Here is a 14,842-nt window from a genome sequence, read left to right on the forward strand (position 1 = left end):
TAGCACTGAGTCTTACAAACTGGCCCCTGGTCATTCACGTTTGATTCGACTTATTTACGCTAACATTCTGACGGGGCCTGGGTGGCGACTCTCTCCCTGTGAGGAGATACCTGAGGTTGACCAACTTCATCTTCCCTGCTCTCAAGGCAGAGAGGCACGTCAGGGTCTCAAGTCTTTTCCACTGGGAATCGGGAACTCTCTATAACCAACACAGCGATTCACGAACAAGCCGGAGTTTCTAAACAAAAGTCCCCAGACCAGATGAAGTGCTGAGGGGATTTTTCTTTTTTAATGGTTGTATGTGTAACAACGCATCACTTGATGAAGTTCTCCACCAGCTTTGTGCGAGTTTCTGGCTTCATGTCAATGTGACGCATTCACCTAGAATTCACGCTTCCTGCTCTTCTCCCCTAATGTGTAGTGGATGATTTTATATAGCAGTTTAAATACTCGATGATGCCTATAAAATGATTTCCAAAATAAAATACAGGATTCTGGAAGGTCATAACCTCTTCAGCTTGATTCTACCTATAAGTTCTGAAAGTTTTTCACTTGTGAGAGCAAGCTGAGGGACAGAATTTACCATTGATAAACAAGTCAACTTACTGCCTAAGGAAAATTCACTTTACCTGACAACTTGCTGTAAAAATAAACATATTCATATGGAACCGTTCCATATTTCCGGCGGGGAAGGGGAAAGCCCGTCTTTCTGAGCTGGTCTGAGCTGACACAAGGCCAAGGAAGCAGTCTGTCTCGGCATCAAAAGTGCAGGCGCCACCACCTGCGATGGCTGGCTGTGCCGTTCACCCCTGCCTTCCCCCCGAGCCCCGCGTGCTCGGCACACAGGCACGGACGGGCACCTCGGCCTGGGCTGACGTGACGAGAAATATCTGAGCAGCAGCTCTGCCTGGTCCTGCGCACGGTCACCGGCCTGCGGCCGCTCTGGACGTTGACCCGAGACATGGGCGTAGCTGTGCGCGTGTGGCCCAGGCAGGCCTCGGGGCCCCCGGACACCCGGCTGCACCCAGACCCAAGGCCCGCTGCTCACCACGAGGCGGGCCTTTGCGTTCTATCCCGATCTGTAAACTGTTACAACTGCCAAGACGGTATCTAAAGAAAACATCTTAAATATACTGATGAGATGAGAAAAACTCAAACCCATGTCTTTGGACCACTGTCTTACAACAAGCCAATCTTCACACTGTATTCAGTTAAAAAGGACAATGCAGATCTGAGTGGGAATTTGCCAACACCCAAACCCCTGCTTTTCTGTTCCAGGTGGCTTTGCACCGGAACACGGGAGTCTCCGATGGACACGGGAGGGTGAACCCACAGGGCTGGGGGGCACACGGGCCGCAGAGGACACCGCCTCGGCACCTCACCCACCTTGGTGCTCAGAGCTGAAGGGGAAATGCCAGAACACCGCCCCACAGAGTGCTGACACCAGCTGTGGACAGAACGCCCTGCCTCACTGAGCTCTCTCATCAAGGGCGATCTCAGAACTGAAAATCCTTGAAGCAGGCCTGAAGTCAATTCTCTCACTGTGGAACACTCAGAATTCTCGTAGGAGAAGAGAGCTCCTCAGAGAAGCCCAGGTTCTGGGGAGCTGAGTTCGGGTGCACCCACCGGATCTCTTCACTGATGTCGTCCAGCGGCTCTTGAAGCATCACAGGAAGAGTGTCGCCATCGGCCTCCCCACTGGGCGGCAGCTGACCGGCCGAGCTGAGGAGGGTGACCCCGTTGCCCTCGCCGTCAGACACATCCTCGTCACTCTCGAAGGCCTGGGCCACGCTGGCCACCACGCGGGCCTGCTGCGCGGACTCCCAGTCCTGCTCCCTCTGACTCTGCACCTGGGCACGAGAAGACCACGGCTCGTCAGCGACATTCAGGACAGCTCTCGTCTGTCAGGAACCGAGCACAATTTGTATGGAAGCCCCAAATTTGTATAAACGGCCATGCTTATGAGACACGGCCATCTCTTAAGCGAGCAGTACTGAAGAAACGGGCAGCAGGAGAATCCAGTTCCTAGGTGGCCTGGTGACACTCAGGTCTCAGCGTGGACAGAAGGCAATCCTATGAGGTTATTCACAAGGGTGGGCTGACCGAGTCAGAGACAAAAACCCAAAATTAAAAACATACATCCATGCCTCCATCGGGCAGGCTGAAGGAAAATATGAAGGAAAAAATCCTTCAGCTCGGCAGCCGCTGGGTCCACCTCAGCGGTCATCACTTGTACTAGCTCCCCGAGGAGTGCCGTCCTCACAGGTTCCCAGCCCTCCGTGCTCCAGGCTGGTCTGAACACGCACAGACAGGAGCGAGCTGGGCAGCTAGGGGACTGGAGGGCCAGCCCCCCGCGGCTGTCCTCTCGGGGCACAGGCACTCGGGCTGTTCTGGGGGACAGCCCCTCGCACCAAAAGGGCGGCTCTGCCATCAGAGACGCACGGGAGAGTGCCTGCTGGGGCCCGTGCCGCCCTCCCGATCTCACACCTCACACCCTTCTCTCTGCAAGTCTCCCCCCTGTCCGACTCTCACCCCAGGTCCTGCCTTCTCTCCCACACATGACCTCAAAGCATCCGAGGGGCAGCCTCGAGGTGCTGGCTGCCGGCTCCCTGGCCGCGTGGTCTCAGCCCACGCCCCCTGTCTTCCTCACGACCCCTCCCCAGGGCCTGACCACCCCCTTCGCGGGCTGCAGGACAGCCTGCCATCATCCCTGCTCCGTTCCAGCGAACCGGCTGCCTATGGGTTCACCCCCATCAGCCCGGTCAGCACATCCTCTCGCTGCTCTCACCTTCAGATGGCACAACGGGAACCAGCAGACTCCTCCTCCAGGGCACCCTGCAGCGGCCACTGAGGGTGTCTGAAGGCTGCTTGGGAGAGGCATCTGCTGTCTATATAGCGCATGATGCATCTAAATTATGCTTCTAACTGTATAGTGATACACTAACTCTAACTTACTGCTATGCGGGAAAATCACCATTTAATGAGACACGAAGACAAAGCACAAACCAGACGAACTGAACACAGCACTGATATGACCAGAGCAAGGGGGAGGATGGGGGAGGGGAGATGGATGTGTGAACTACAGTCTCCGGTGGGGGGATGGGAGGCTGGAGTCTGGATTGATGACGGCTAAACAGGCAACAGGATGAGTCAGGAAATCAAAGCCAATGATGACAGCAGACACACCGTCCGAAAACTCCACAAGGAGAAGATATTCAGAACTGTTCTTTTACAAATACTCGGAAAGAAATCAAGCATGAAACCACAGAGCAATCTTCCAAGAATTTTAAATATCAACTACTTAGGCTATGGTACAAGTTATAAAAGGAGTGTGTCAAAATACCACAAAATGGACCAGTTACCACTTCACTTGCATCTAAAATGACCCACAGTTAATTTAACTCTATGATAACCACGCAGCTCACAGGAAATGGCTGGTAACAGAAAAAAGGGATAATGCAAGTGCAGTTTCAAGGCAGAGTGTTGTACACGTGATTCACGGGGTAAACAGCAATGCACTCAGAAACCGAGGCTCCACACACAAGAAAGCCCGCACATGTGCTTTAGAGCGGCTCGCTCTGTCACCAGAAGCCCTAGGGCGTCATCCCTTTCTGAGACTCGGAAGAGTGAGGCAGCCCGACTTCTTCCCTGGGGCTCTGGGGCACCGGGTCTTTAACTGGTTCCACACGCACAGCCGGCCGGAGCGCGTGGCCAGGCCCATCAGCAAGCAGACCAGTTTAGATTCTTGGTTCTGTTGCCACCACATGCCCTGCACCCTGCAGCCACGCGTCCCCGATGGAAAATGTGCTGCCTGGTTTTCACTCGCCATGAGGGCGGCCTATGGTTACTTTCATGACGCTGTCTGCTCCCTGACCACAGAAACTTCCCTGCCGCTACCGTGCCCAGCACAAGCCAGGCCCACCGCTCCAGAGGCAGGCTCTGGCTCAGTTCATGATGGCGTGCTAAGCCGGTGGTCCAAATATGAAGACTGATTGGTCCCTGTGCCATTATGGAATGATTAAAGACCAGGCAGCTTTAAAAGTCTTAGACCTCTGAGCATAGTAAATGCACCTGATTTTCTTCTGGGGAAAAAGAGAAAAAAGAAAGAAAGAAAAACAGTGTGCTCGGGGAGGCATGCGGCAGGGAGGAGGCAGACACATACCGGAGTCAGGACGTCCAGCCGATCTCCCTGGAGCTCCGGGCTGTGCTGCCTCCCTCGGGGTGGGGAGCGCTCCCTGCTGGGCGGGCAGGAGCAGGCAAGTGAGGAGGCAGGACACAGGTTGAGGGAGCTCAGGGACTTAAAACGCCGAAGGCTGCCTAAGCGCGCCCCGCCCGCCCTGCTGTCAGTCTCCTCGGCCCGCTGCTCCGAGCTCTCCTTCTCCTCCTGGATCCACCTAAAAGAGAGCAAAACTCGTCAGCTGCCCTCGTCAGCACAGGACCGTGTCTGGACAACAAATTTGGGCTGGCATTCTGTGTCACGATGAGCAAATTTCGGGAACATCTGCTCATTTCACATCTCGGCTAAAAGGTTCGACTTTAACTCTCTTGAATATTCACAAACTTGGAATAACTTAGCACTGAGTCTTGCAAACTGGCCCCTGGTCATTCACGTTTGATTTGACTTATTTACGCTAACATTCTGACGGGGCCTGGGTGGCGACTCTCTCCCTGTGAGGAGATACCTGAGGTTGACCACCTTCATCTTCCCTGCTCTCAGGGCAGAGGTGCACGTCAGGGCCTCAAGTCTTTGCCACTGGGAATCGGGAACTCTATATAACCAACACAGCGATTCACGAACAAGCTGGACTTTCTAAACAAAAGTCCCCACACCAGATGAAGTGCTGAGGGGATTTTTCTTTTTTAATGGTTGAATATGTACAAACACATCACTTGGTGAAGTTCTCCACCAGCTTTGTGCGAGTTTCTGGCTTCATGTCAATGTGCCGCATTAACCTAGCATTCACGCTTCCTGCTCTTCTCCCCTAACGTGTAGTGGATGATTTTATATAGCAGTTTAAATACTCGATGATGCCTATAAAATGATTTCCAAAATAAAATACAGGATTCTGGCAGGTCATAACCTCTTCAGCTTCATTCTACCTATAAGTCCTGAAAGTTTCTCACTTGTGAGAGCAAGCTGATGGACAGAATTTATCATTTATAAAACAAGTCAACTTACTGCCTAAGGAAAATTCACTTTACCTGACAACTTGCTGTAAAAATAAACATATTCATGTGGAAAAAACCGTTCCACATTTCCTGTGGGGATGGGGAAAGCCCATCTTTCTGAGCTGGTCTGAGCTGACACAAGGCCAAGGAAGCAGTCTGTCTAGGCGTGAAAAGTGCAGGCGCCACCACCTGCGATGGCTGGCTCTGCCGTTCACCCCTGCCTTCCCCCCGAGCCCCGCGTGCTCGGCACACAGGCACGGACGGGCACCTCGGCCTGGGCTGACGTGACGAGAACTATCTGAGCAGCAGCTCTGCCTGGTCCTGCGCACGGTCACCGGCCTGCGGCCGCTCTGGACACAGGCCCGGGACAGGGGCGTAACTGTGCGCGTGTGGCCCAGGCAGGCCTCGGGGCCCGCGGACACCCGGCTGCACCCAGACCCAAGGCCCGCTGCTCACCACGAGGTGGGCCTTTGCGTTCTATCCCGTTCTGTAAACTGTTACAACTGCCAAGACGGTGTGGAAGAAAACATCTTAAATATACTGATGAGATGAGAATAACTCAAACCCATGTCTTTGGACCACTGTCTTACAACAAGCCAATCTTCACACTGTATTAAGTTAAAAAGGACAATGCAGATCTGAGTGGGAATTTGCCAACCCCCAAACCCCTGCTTTTCTGTTCCAGGTGGCTTTGCACCAGAACGTGGGAGTCTCCGATGGACACGGGAGGGTGAACCCACAGGGCTGGGGGGCACACGGGCCGCAGAGGACACCGCCTCGGCACCTCACCCACCTTGGGGCTCAGAGCTGGGGGGGACACCCTACAACGCCCCCCAACAGAGTGCTGACACCAGCTGTGGACAGAACGCCCTGCCTCACTGAGCTCTCTCATCAAGGGCGATCTCAGAACTGAAAATCCTTGAAGCAGGCCTGAAGTCAGTTCTCTCACTATGGAACACTCAGACTTCTCGTACGAGAAGACAGCTCCTCAGAGAAGCCCAGGTTCTGGGGAGCTGAGTTAAAGCGCACCCACCGGATCTCTTCACTGATGGCGTCCAGCGGCTCCTGAAGCATCACAGGAAGAGTGTCGCCATCGGCCTGCCCACTAGGCGGCAGCTGACCGGCCGAGCTGAGGAGGGTGACCCCGTTGCCCTCGCCGTCAGACACATCCTCGTCACTCTCGAAGGCCTGGGCCACGCTGGCCACCATGCGGGCCTGCTGCGCGGACTCCCAGTCCTGCTCCCTCTGGCTCTGCACCTGGGCACGAGAGGACCACGGCTCATCAGCGACATTCAGGACAGCTCACGTCTATCAGGAACCGAACACAATTTGACATGGAAGCCTTGACATTGGAGAAACGGCCATGCTTATGAGACACGGCCATCTCTAAAGCGAGCAGTACTGAAGAAACGGGCAGCAGGAGAATCCAGTTCCTAGGTGGCCTGGTGACACTCAGGTCTCAGCGTGGACGGAAGGCAATCCTATGAGGTTATTCACAAGGGTGGGCTGATGGAGTCAGAGAGAAAAACCCAAAATTAAAAACAGTCCATGCCTCCATCGGGCAGGCTGAAGGAAAATAAGAAGGAAAAAATCCTTCAGCTCCGCAGCCGCTGGGTCCACCTCAGCGGTCATCACTTGTACTAGCTCCCCGAGGAGTGCCGTCCTCACAGGTTCCCAGCCCTCCGTGCTCCAGGCTGGTCTGAACACGCACAGACAGGAGCGAGCTGGGCAGCTAGGGGACTGGAGGGCCAGCCCCCCGCGGCTGTCCTCTCGGGGCACAGGTACTCGGGCTGTTCTGGGGGACAGCCCCTCGCACCGCAAGGGCGGCTCTGCCATCAGAGACGCACGGGAGAGTGCCTGCTGGGGCCCGTGCCGCCCTCCCGATCTCACACCTCACACCCTTCTCTCTGCAAGTCTCCCCCCTGTCCGACTCTCAACCCAGGTCCTGCCTTCTCTCCCACACATGACCTCAAAGCATCCGAGGGGCAGCCTCGAGGTGCTGGCTGCCGGCTCCCTGGCCGCGTGGTCTCAGCCCACGCCCCCTGTCTTCCTCACGACCCCTCCCCAGGGCCTGACCACCCCCTTCGCGGGCTGCAGGACCCCCTGCCATCATCCCTGCTCCGTTCCAGCGAACCGGCTGCCTATGGGTTCACCCCCATCAGCCCGGTCAGCACATCCTCTCGCTGCTCTCACCTTCAGATGGCACAACGGGAACCAGCAGACTCCTCCTCCAGGGTACCCTGCAGCGGCCACTGATGGTGTCTGAAGGCTGCTTGGGAGCGGCATCTGCTGTCTATACAGCGCATGATGCATCTAAATTATGCTTCTAACTGTATAGTGATACACTAACTCTAACTTACTGCTATGCGGGAAAATCACCATTTAATGAGACACGAAGACAAAGCACAAACCAGACGAACTGAACACAGCACTGATATGACCAGAGCAAGGGGGAGGATGGGGGAGGGGAGATGGATGTGTGAACTACAGTCTCCGGTGGGGGATGGGAGGCTGGAGTCTGGATTGATGACGGCTAAACAGGCAACAGGATGAGTCAGGAAATCAAAGCCAATGATGACAGCAGACACACCGTCCGAAAACTCCACAAGGAGAAGATATTCAGAACTGTTCTTTTACAAATACTCGGAAAGAAATCAAGCATGAAACCACAGAGCAATCTTCCAAGAATTTTAAATATCAACTACTTAGGCTATGGTACAAGTTATAAAAGCAGTGTGTCAAAATACCACAAAATGGACCAGTTACCACTTCACTTGCATCTAAAATGACCCACAGTTAATTTAACTCTATGCTAACCACGCAGCTCACAGGAAATGGCTGGTAACAGAAAAAAGGGATAATGCAAGTGCAGTTTCAAGGCAGAGTGTTGTACACGTGATTCACGGGGTAAACAGCAGTGCACTCAGAAACCGAGGCTCCACACACAAGAAAGCCCGCACATGTGCTTTAGAGCGGCACACTCTGTCACCAGAAGCCCTAGGGCGTCATCCCTTTCTGAGACTCGGAAGAGTGAGGCAGCCCGACTTCTTCCCTGGGGCTCTGGGGCACCGGGTCTTTAACTGGTTCCACACGCACAGCCGGCCGGAGCGCGTGGCCAGGCCCATCAGCAAGCAGACCAGTTTAGATTCTTGGTTCTGTTGCCACCACATGCCCTGCACCCTGCAGCCACGCGTCCCCGATGGAAAATGTGCTGCCTGGTTTTCACTCGCCATGAGGGCGGCCTATGGTTACTTTCATGACGCTGTCTGCTCCCTGACCACAGAAACTTCCCTGCCGCTACCGTGCCCAGCACAAGCCAGGCCCACCGCTCCAGAGGCAGGCTCTGGCTCAGTTCAAGATGGCGTGCTAAGCCGGTGGTCCAAATATGAAGACTGATTGGTCCCTGTGCCATTATGGAATGATTAAAGACCAGGCAGCTTTAAAAGTCTTAGACCTCTGAGCATAGTAAATGCACCTGATTTTCTTCTGGGGAAAAAGAGAAAAAAGAAAGAAAGAAAAACAGTGTGCTCGGGGAGGCATGCGGCAGGGAGGAGGCAGACACATACCGGAGTCAGGACGTCCAGCCGATCTCCCTGGAGCTCCGGGCTGTGCTGCCTCCCTCGGGGTGGGGAGCGCTCCCTGCTGGGCGGGCAGGAGCCGGCAAGTGAGGAGGCAGGACACAGGTTGAGGGAGCTCAGGGACTTAAAACGCCGAAGGCTGCCTAAGCGCGCCCCGCCCGCCCTGCTGTCAGTCTCCTCGGCCCGCTGCTCCGAGCTCTCCTTCTCCTCCTGGATCCACCTAAAAGAGAGCAAAACTCGTCAGCTGCCCTCGTCAGCACAGGACCGTGTCTGGACAACAAATTTGGGCTGGCATTCTGTGTCACGATGAGCAAATTCCGGGAACATCTGCTCATTTCACATCTCGGCTAAAAGGTTCGACTTTAACTCTCTTGAATATTCACAAACTTGGAATAACTTAGCACTGAGTCTTGCAAACTGGCCCCTGGTCATTCACGTTTGATTTGACTTATTTACGCTAACATTCTGACGGGGCCTGGGTGGCGACTCTCTCCCTGTGAGGAGATACCTGAGGTTGACAACCTTCATCTTCCCTGCTCTCAGGGCAGAGGTGCACGTCAGGGCCTCAAGTCTTTGCCGTGGGAATCGGGAACTCTATATAACCAACACAGCGATTCACGAACAAGCTGGACTTTCTAAACAAAAGTCCCCACACCAGATGAAGTGCTGAGGGGATTTTTCTTTTTTAATGGTTGAATATGTACAAACACATCACTTGGTGAAGTTCTCCACCAGCTTTGTGCGAGTTTCTGGCTTCATGTCAATGTGCCGCATTAACCTAGCATTCACGCTTCCTGCTCTTCTCCCCTAACGTGTAGTGGATGATTTTATATAGCAGTTTAAATACTCGATGATGCCTATAAAATGATTTCCAAAATAAAATACAGGATTCTGGCAGGTCATAACCTCTTCAGCTTCATTCTACCTATAAGTCCTGAAAGTTTCTCACTTGTGAGAGCAAGCTGATGGACAGAATTTATCATTTATAAAACAAGTCAACTTACTGCCTAAGGAAAATTCACTTTACCTGACAACTTGCTGTAAAAATAAAAATATTCATGTGGAAAAAACCGTTCCACATTTCCTGTGGGGATGGGGAAAGCCCATCTTTCTGAGCTGGTCTGAGCTGACACAAGGCCAAGGAAGCAGTCTGTCTAGGCGTGAAAAGTGCAGGCGCCACCACCTGCGATGGCTGGCTCTGCCGTTCACCCCTGCCTTCCCCCCGAGCCCCGCGTGCTCGGCACACAGGCACGGACGGGCACCTCGGCCTGGGTTGACGTGACGAGAACTATCTGAGCAGCAGCTCTGCCTGGTCCTGCGCGGGGTCACCGGCCTCCAGCCGCTCTGGACACGGGCCCAGGACAGGGGCGTAGCTGTGCGCGTGTGGCCCAGGCAGGCCTCGGGGCCCCCGGACACCCGGCTGCACCCAGACCCAAGGCCCGCTGCTCACCACGAGGCGGGCCTTTGCGTTCTATCCCGTTCTGTAAACTGTTACAACTGCCAAGACGGTGTCTAAAGAGAACATCTTAAATATACTGACGACATGAGGAAAACTCAAACACATGTCCTTGGACCACTGTCTTACAACAAGCCAATCTTCACACTGTATTAAGTTCAAAAGGACAATGCAGATCTGAGTGGGAACTTGCCAACTCCCAAACCCCTGCTTTTCTCTTCCATGTGGCTTTTCACCACAACGTGGGAGTCTCCGATGGACACGGGAGGGTGAACCCTCAGGGCTGGAGGGTACACGGGCCGGGGAGGACACCGCCTTGGCACCTCACCCACCTTGGGGCTCAGAGCTGGGGCGACACCCTACAACACCCCCTCCACAAAGGGCTGACACCAGCTGTGGACAGAACGCCCTGCCTGACTGAGCTCTCTCATCAAGGGCGATCTCAGAACTGAGAATCCTTGAAACAGGCCTGAAGTCAGTTCTCTCACTATGGAACACTCAGACTTCTCGTACGAGAAGACAGCTCCTCAGAGAAGCCCAGTTTCTGGCGAGCTGAGTTCGGGCGCACCCACGAGATCTCCTCGTTGATGGCATCCAGCTGCTCCTGAAGCATCACAGGAAGAGTGTCGCCATCGGCCTGCCCACTGGGCGGCAGCTGACCGGCCGAGCTGAGGAGGGTGACCCCGTCGCCCTCGCCGTCAGACACATCCTCGTCACTCTCGAAGGCCTGGGCCACGGTGGCCACCACGCGGGCCTGCTGCGCGCACTCCCAGTCCTGCTCCCTCTGGCTCTGCACCTGGGCACGAGAGGACCACGGCTCGTCAGCAAAATTCAGGACAGCTCTCGTCTGTCAGGAACCGAGCACAATTTGATATGGAAGCCCCAACTTTGGATAAACGGCCATGCTTATGAGACACGGCCATCTCTTAAGCGAGCAGTACTGAAGAAACGGGCAGCAGGAGAATCCAGTTCCTAGGTGGCCTGGTGACAGTCAGGTCTCAGCGTGGACAGAAGGCAATCCTATGAGGTTATTCACAAGGGTGGGCTGACCGAGTCAGAGACAAAAACCCAAAATTAAAAACATACATCCTTGTCTCCATCAGGCAGGCTGAAGGAAAATATGAAGGAAAAAATCCTTCAGCTCCGCAGCCGCTGGGTCCACCTCAGCGGTCATCACTTGTACTAGCTCCCCGAGGAGTGCCGTCCTCACAGGTTCCCAGCCCTCCGTGCTCCAGGCTGGTCTGAACACGCACAGACAGGAGCGAGCTGGGCAGCTAGGGGACTGGAGGGCCAGCCCCCCGCGGCTGTCCTCTCGGGGCACAGGCACTCGGGCTGTTCTGGGGGACAGCCCCTCGCACCACAAGGGCGGCTCTGCCATCAGAGACGCACGGGAGAGTGCCTGCTGGGGCCCGTGCCGCCCTCCCGATCTCACACCTCACACCCTTCTCTCTGCAAGTCTCCCCCCTGTCCGACTCTCAACCCAGGTCCTGCCTTCTTTCCCAGACATGACCTCAAAGCATCCGAGGGGCAGCCTCGAGGTGCTGGCTGCCGGCTCCCTGGCCGCGTGGTCTCAGCCCACACCCCCTGTGTTCCTCACGACCCCTCCCAAGGGCTGGGCCACCCCCTTCGCTGGCTGCAGGACCTCCTGCCATCATCCCAGTTCCGCTCCAGCAAAGAAGCTGCCTATGGGTTCACCCCCATCCGCCCGGTCAGCACATCCTCTCTTCTCTGACCTTCAGATGGCACAACGGGAACCAGCAGACTCCTCCTCCAGGGCTCCCTGCAGCGCCCACTCGGGGTCTCTGAAGGCTCCCTGGGAGCGGCCTCTGCTGTCCCCCTCCCGCCTGGTCTCCAGCTCTCTGCAAGCAGGCGCTGTGCCCCGCCCTGCCGGGCAGCTCCCGGGGGCTGCAGGAACCCATGTCACCAAGCCCCCTGTCCTCCTTGCTCACCCCGCCGCCCTCCAACATGTCTCTCCCTGGCTCCAGGCCCCACCCTCCCTGGGGTTATTCCTCAGGCCCTTGCGCCCCATTTCAAAGATAAATAACACATGATGTCCACCACTACAGCCTTCGTACTTTTTGAGAATGAAAGTACACAAATGACGAACCCTTAACTGAATTACACGATGACTGTCCAAACTCACCTGTTTGTCTGCGGTCCTTAATTCCTCTTCTAAGGAACTACACCTTTCGAGAGCGTGTCGTAGTTGCTCTCTCCACTGAAATAAAAGGGGCCGAATCACTGTGTGTTGATGTGTGTACATACGTTAGTGCGCTTCTTATTCTACCCTCACCTGATTCCATGGCTACTGTAACAGAATACCTTTAATGTCTCTCATTGACCTTAAGGTGAAGAAAATCTGCTTACTAACAGCTTTAAATTCTCAGTTTCAGAGGAAAAAACTGTTATCCTAAAAGAACTGTATTACCCAGTTTTTAATTGCAAATTGGTATACAGAATAAAAAAAACCTTGAGACATTTATGCCAACTAATACTTTTTAACTGGGCACTTCCCAGGTGTCTCAGTGGTAAAGAATCTGCCTGCCAATGTGAGAGGGCAGGTTCGATCCCTGGGTCGGAAAGATCCCCTGGAGTAGAAGATGGCCACCCACTCCAGTATTCTTGCCTGGGAAGCCCCATGAAGAGAGGAGCGTGGTGGGCTACGGTCCACAGGGTCGCAAAGACTCGGACATGTCTGAGCATGTACTCAGGCAACGCTTTTTAACCATATAAAACTCTGAGTTCTTACAGAAAAGCCTGTATTTACAAGAATTCAAGAAGCTCAAAAGTCAACTAGTTCCATAAATACACGCATCGTCCACCTAACCAGGCAGCAAATGTACAAATCCAGGACGGCCGCGTGGCTGGTACCTTCTCGTCCAGGGCCTTGTGGTGCTCAAAGAGCAATCTCAGCGCCCTGAGCAGCTCCACCTCGCTGGTCATGCTGGCTGGGGACTGCGCCTGCTGCGGGCCCGCCGTCATCCGGAGGGACGGCACATACCGGGAAACCAGGATCTCCAGGTGTTCCAGCAGCAGCTGCAAGGCGGGGCCAAAGGAGCACCTTCAACCTCACACTTGAATTCAGGGCTGAGAACGCCTCTCAGCCTCACGCTAAGACCAAAACCATGCTAAGGCACGTCGGAATCCCGCCAGTTCAGTCTGAATTTAGAGTGGACTTCCCCAGTGTCCCAGGAGTTAACACTCCACACTTCTGCAGGGCTCATGGGTTTTAATCCCTGGTCGGGGAACTAAGATCCCACACAAACTGCAGCATGGACAAAAATGGAAGCTAAGAGAACTCTCCCCTCAAGTGTACTAAAATTACATTAGCTCTCATCATAAATTTGAAGCAAGGTATGAGAACCCCAAACTGATCCACCTCGGTCTGCTCAGTGGGAAGATGTGAAAAATGACTTGAAAACCAGACAGACTTTAAAGACACCAACACGGAGCCCAGCGGTGACCCCCGCGGGGCACAGGTCAACACGTGAGACTCCGCCTACTGACCCTGGTGTTGTTCCTTTCGGCTTTCAGCTCCGCGATTTCCGCTTCTCTTGTAAGAAGCTGCTCCCTGCATGCCTTTAGTTGTTGAGATGTGGCCAACTCCTAGAAAACAGGTAAATGAGGAAGTAACTAAACGCAAACACAAATGTTAAAGAGAGCGAGACTCTGAAGACTGACACTGTCCATTCTCTCCAGGCTCCACTCAAAGGATCTCCCTGCCCCTCCGGAGAAGAGGGGGTCCGCTGACCCCAAGACCACACAGACCCCTACAACTCAGACTGGCCTGCAGCCTCCACCTCGACCTGGCAGGCACGCGGCAGGGGAGAACCCGGAATCCAAGCCAGCCTTCTCAAGACCCAGGCAAGTCTGAGAAACTTTCCTAAACATACACCTAACAACAAAGTGGATAAAGAGATTCTTCAACGACACACAGACAAGTGACCTAGAGCCCCTGGGGAGAGTGAAGAAGAAAGGTAAGGTCTACAAGGCCACCAGGCTTTGGAGTGTTCCTCTGCGAAAGAGGCTGATGGCACCCCAAGGCCATCTGTTAGCCTGACTCCACTGAAGTCACCCAGTCATTCAATGAACTGCTTAAAATGGTAAATTCATGTTATATGTATTTTATCACAATATGTATGTACGCGGGGCCGTCCATGTGGTGAACTTGCTCAAACCGAACCACACGGACTCTTTCATTCTTCGATTGTTCTTTGCACAAATACAAAAATCCTGGGCCACGTATCCCCTACTACATACTAAGTATTCGGCACCTAGAGCACTGCCCAACACTTTTTAAGAGGCATGCAGTAGACATGTGAAGCTATGAGGGTGTATGTTATATACATGAGCACTAGGTACCCGTCACGAGAACACTGGACGAACTGGTCTGTGCTTTGTAAGATGGGAGACGTTAAGGGGCTTAGCCTTTCTGCTTCAAGGACTGACTCTCTAGCTCGATCCACATGCCCCAGAGACTCCTCCAGCCAGGGGATGCCTTGTTTGGAAGAAGAGAGACCTTAACGGGCTTAGCCTTTCTGCTCCAAGGACTGACTCTATGGCTCAGTCCACGTGCCCCAGTGACTCCTCCAGCCACTGTTTCCCTTCCTGTGGGGCCCCCGCCCATCGTCCATGCACC

General features: G+C 54.2%; 1 protein-coding gene across 1 annotated transcript in view; it reads right to left on the reverse strand.

Annotated features, from left to right (window-relative positions):
- The window catches only part of LOC133050741 (liprin-alpha-1-like), a 46,994-nt gene that overhangs the window by 31,868 nt on the left and 284 nt on the right, over positions 1 to 14,842 (reverse strand). The window contains 9 exon segments of the mRNA XM_061134996.1: positions 1,627 to 1,850; positions 4,163 to 4,394; positions 4,683 to 4,707; positions 5,438 to 5,595; positions 5,910 to 5,976; positions 6,144 to 6,426; positions 12,347 to 12,421; positions 13,075 to 13,239; positions 13,711 to 13,809. Coding sequence (XP_060990979.1) covers positions 1,627 to 1,850; positions 4,163 to 4,394; positions 4,683 to 4,707; positions 5,438 to 5,595; positions 5,910 to 5,976; positions 6,144 to 6,426; positions 12,347 to 12,421; positions 13,075 to 13,239; positions 13,711 to 13,809 — 1,328 coding nt within the window.

Source organism: Dama dama, chromosome 33 (genome assembly GCF_033118175.1).
Source record: "Dama dama isolate Ldn47 chromosome 33, ASM3311817v1, whole genome shotgun sequence".
NCBI classification, from domain to species: Eukaryota; Metazoa; Chordata; class Mammalia; order Artiodactyla; family Cervidae; genus Dama; species Dama dama.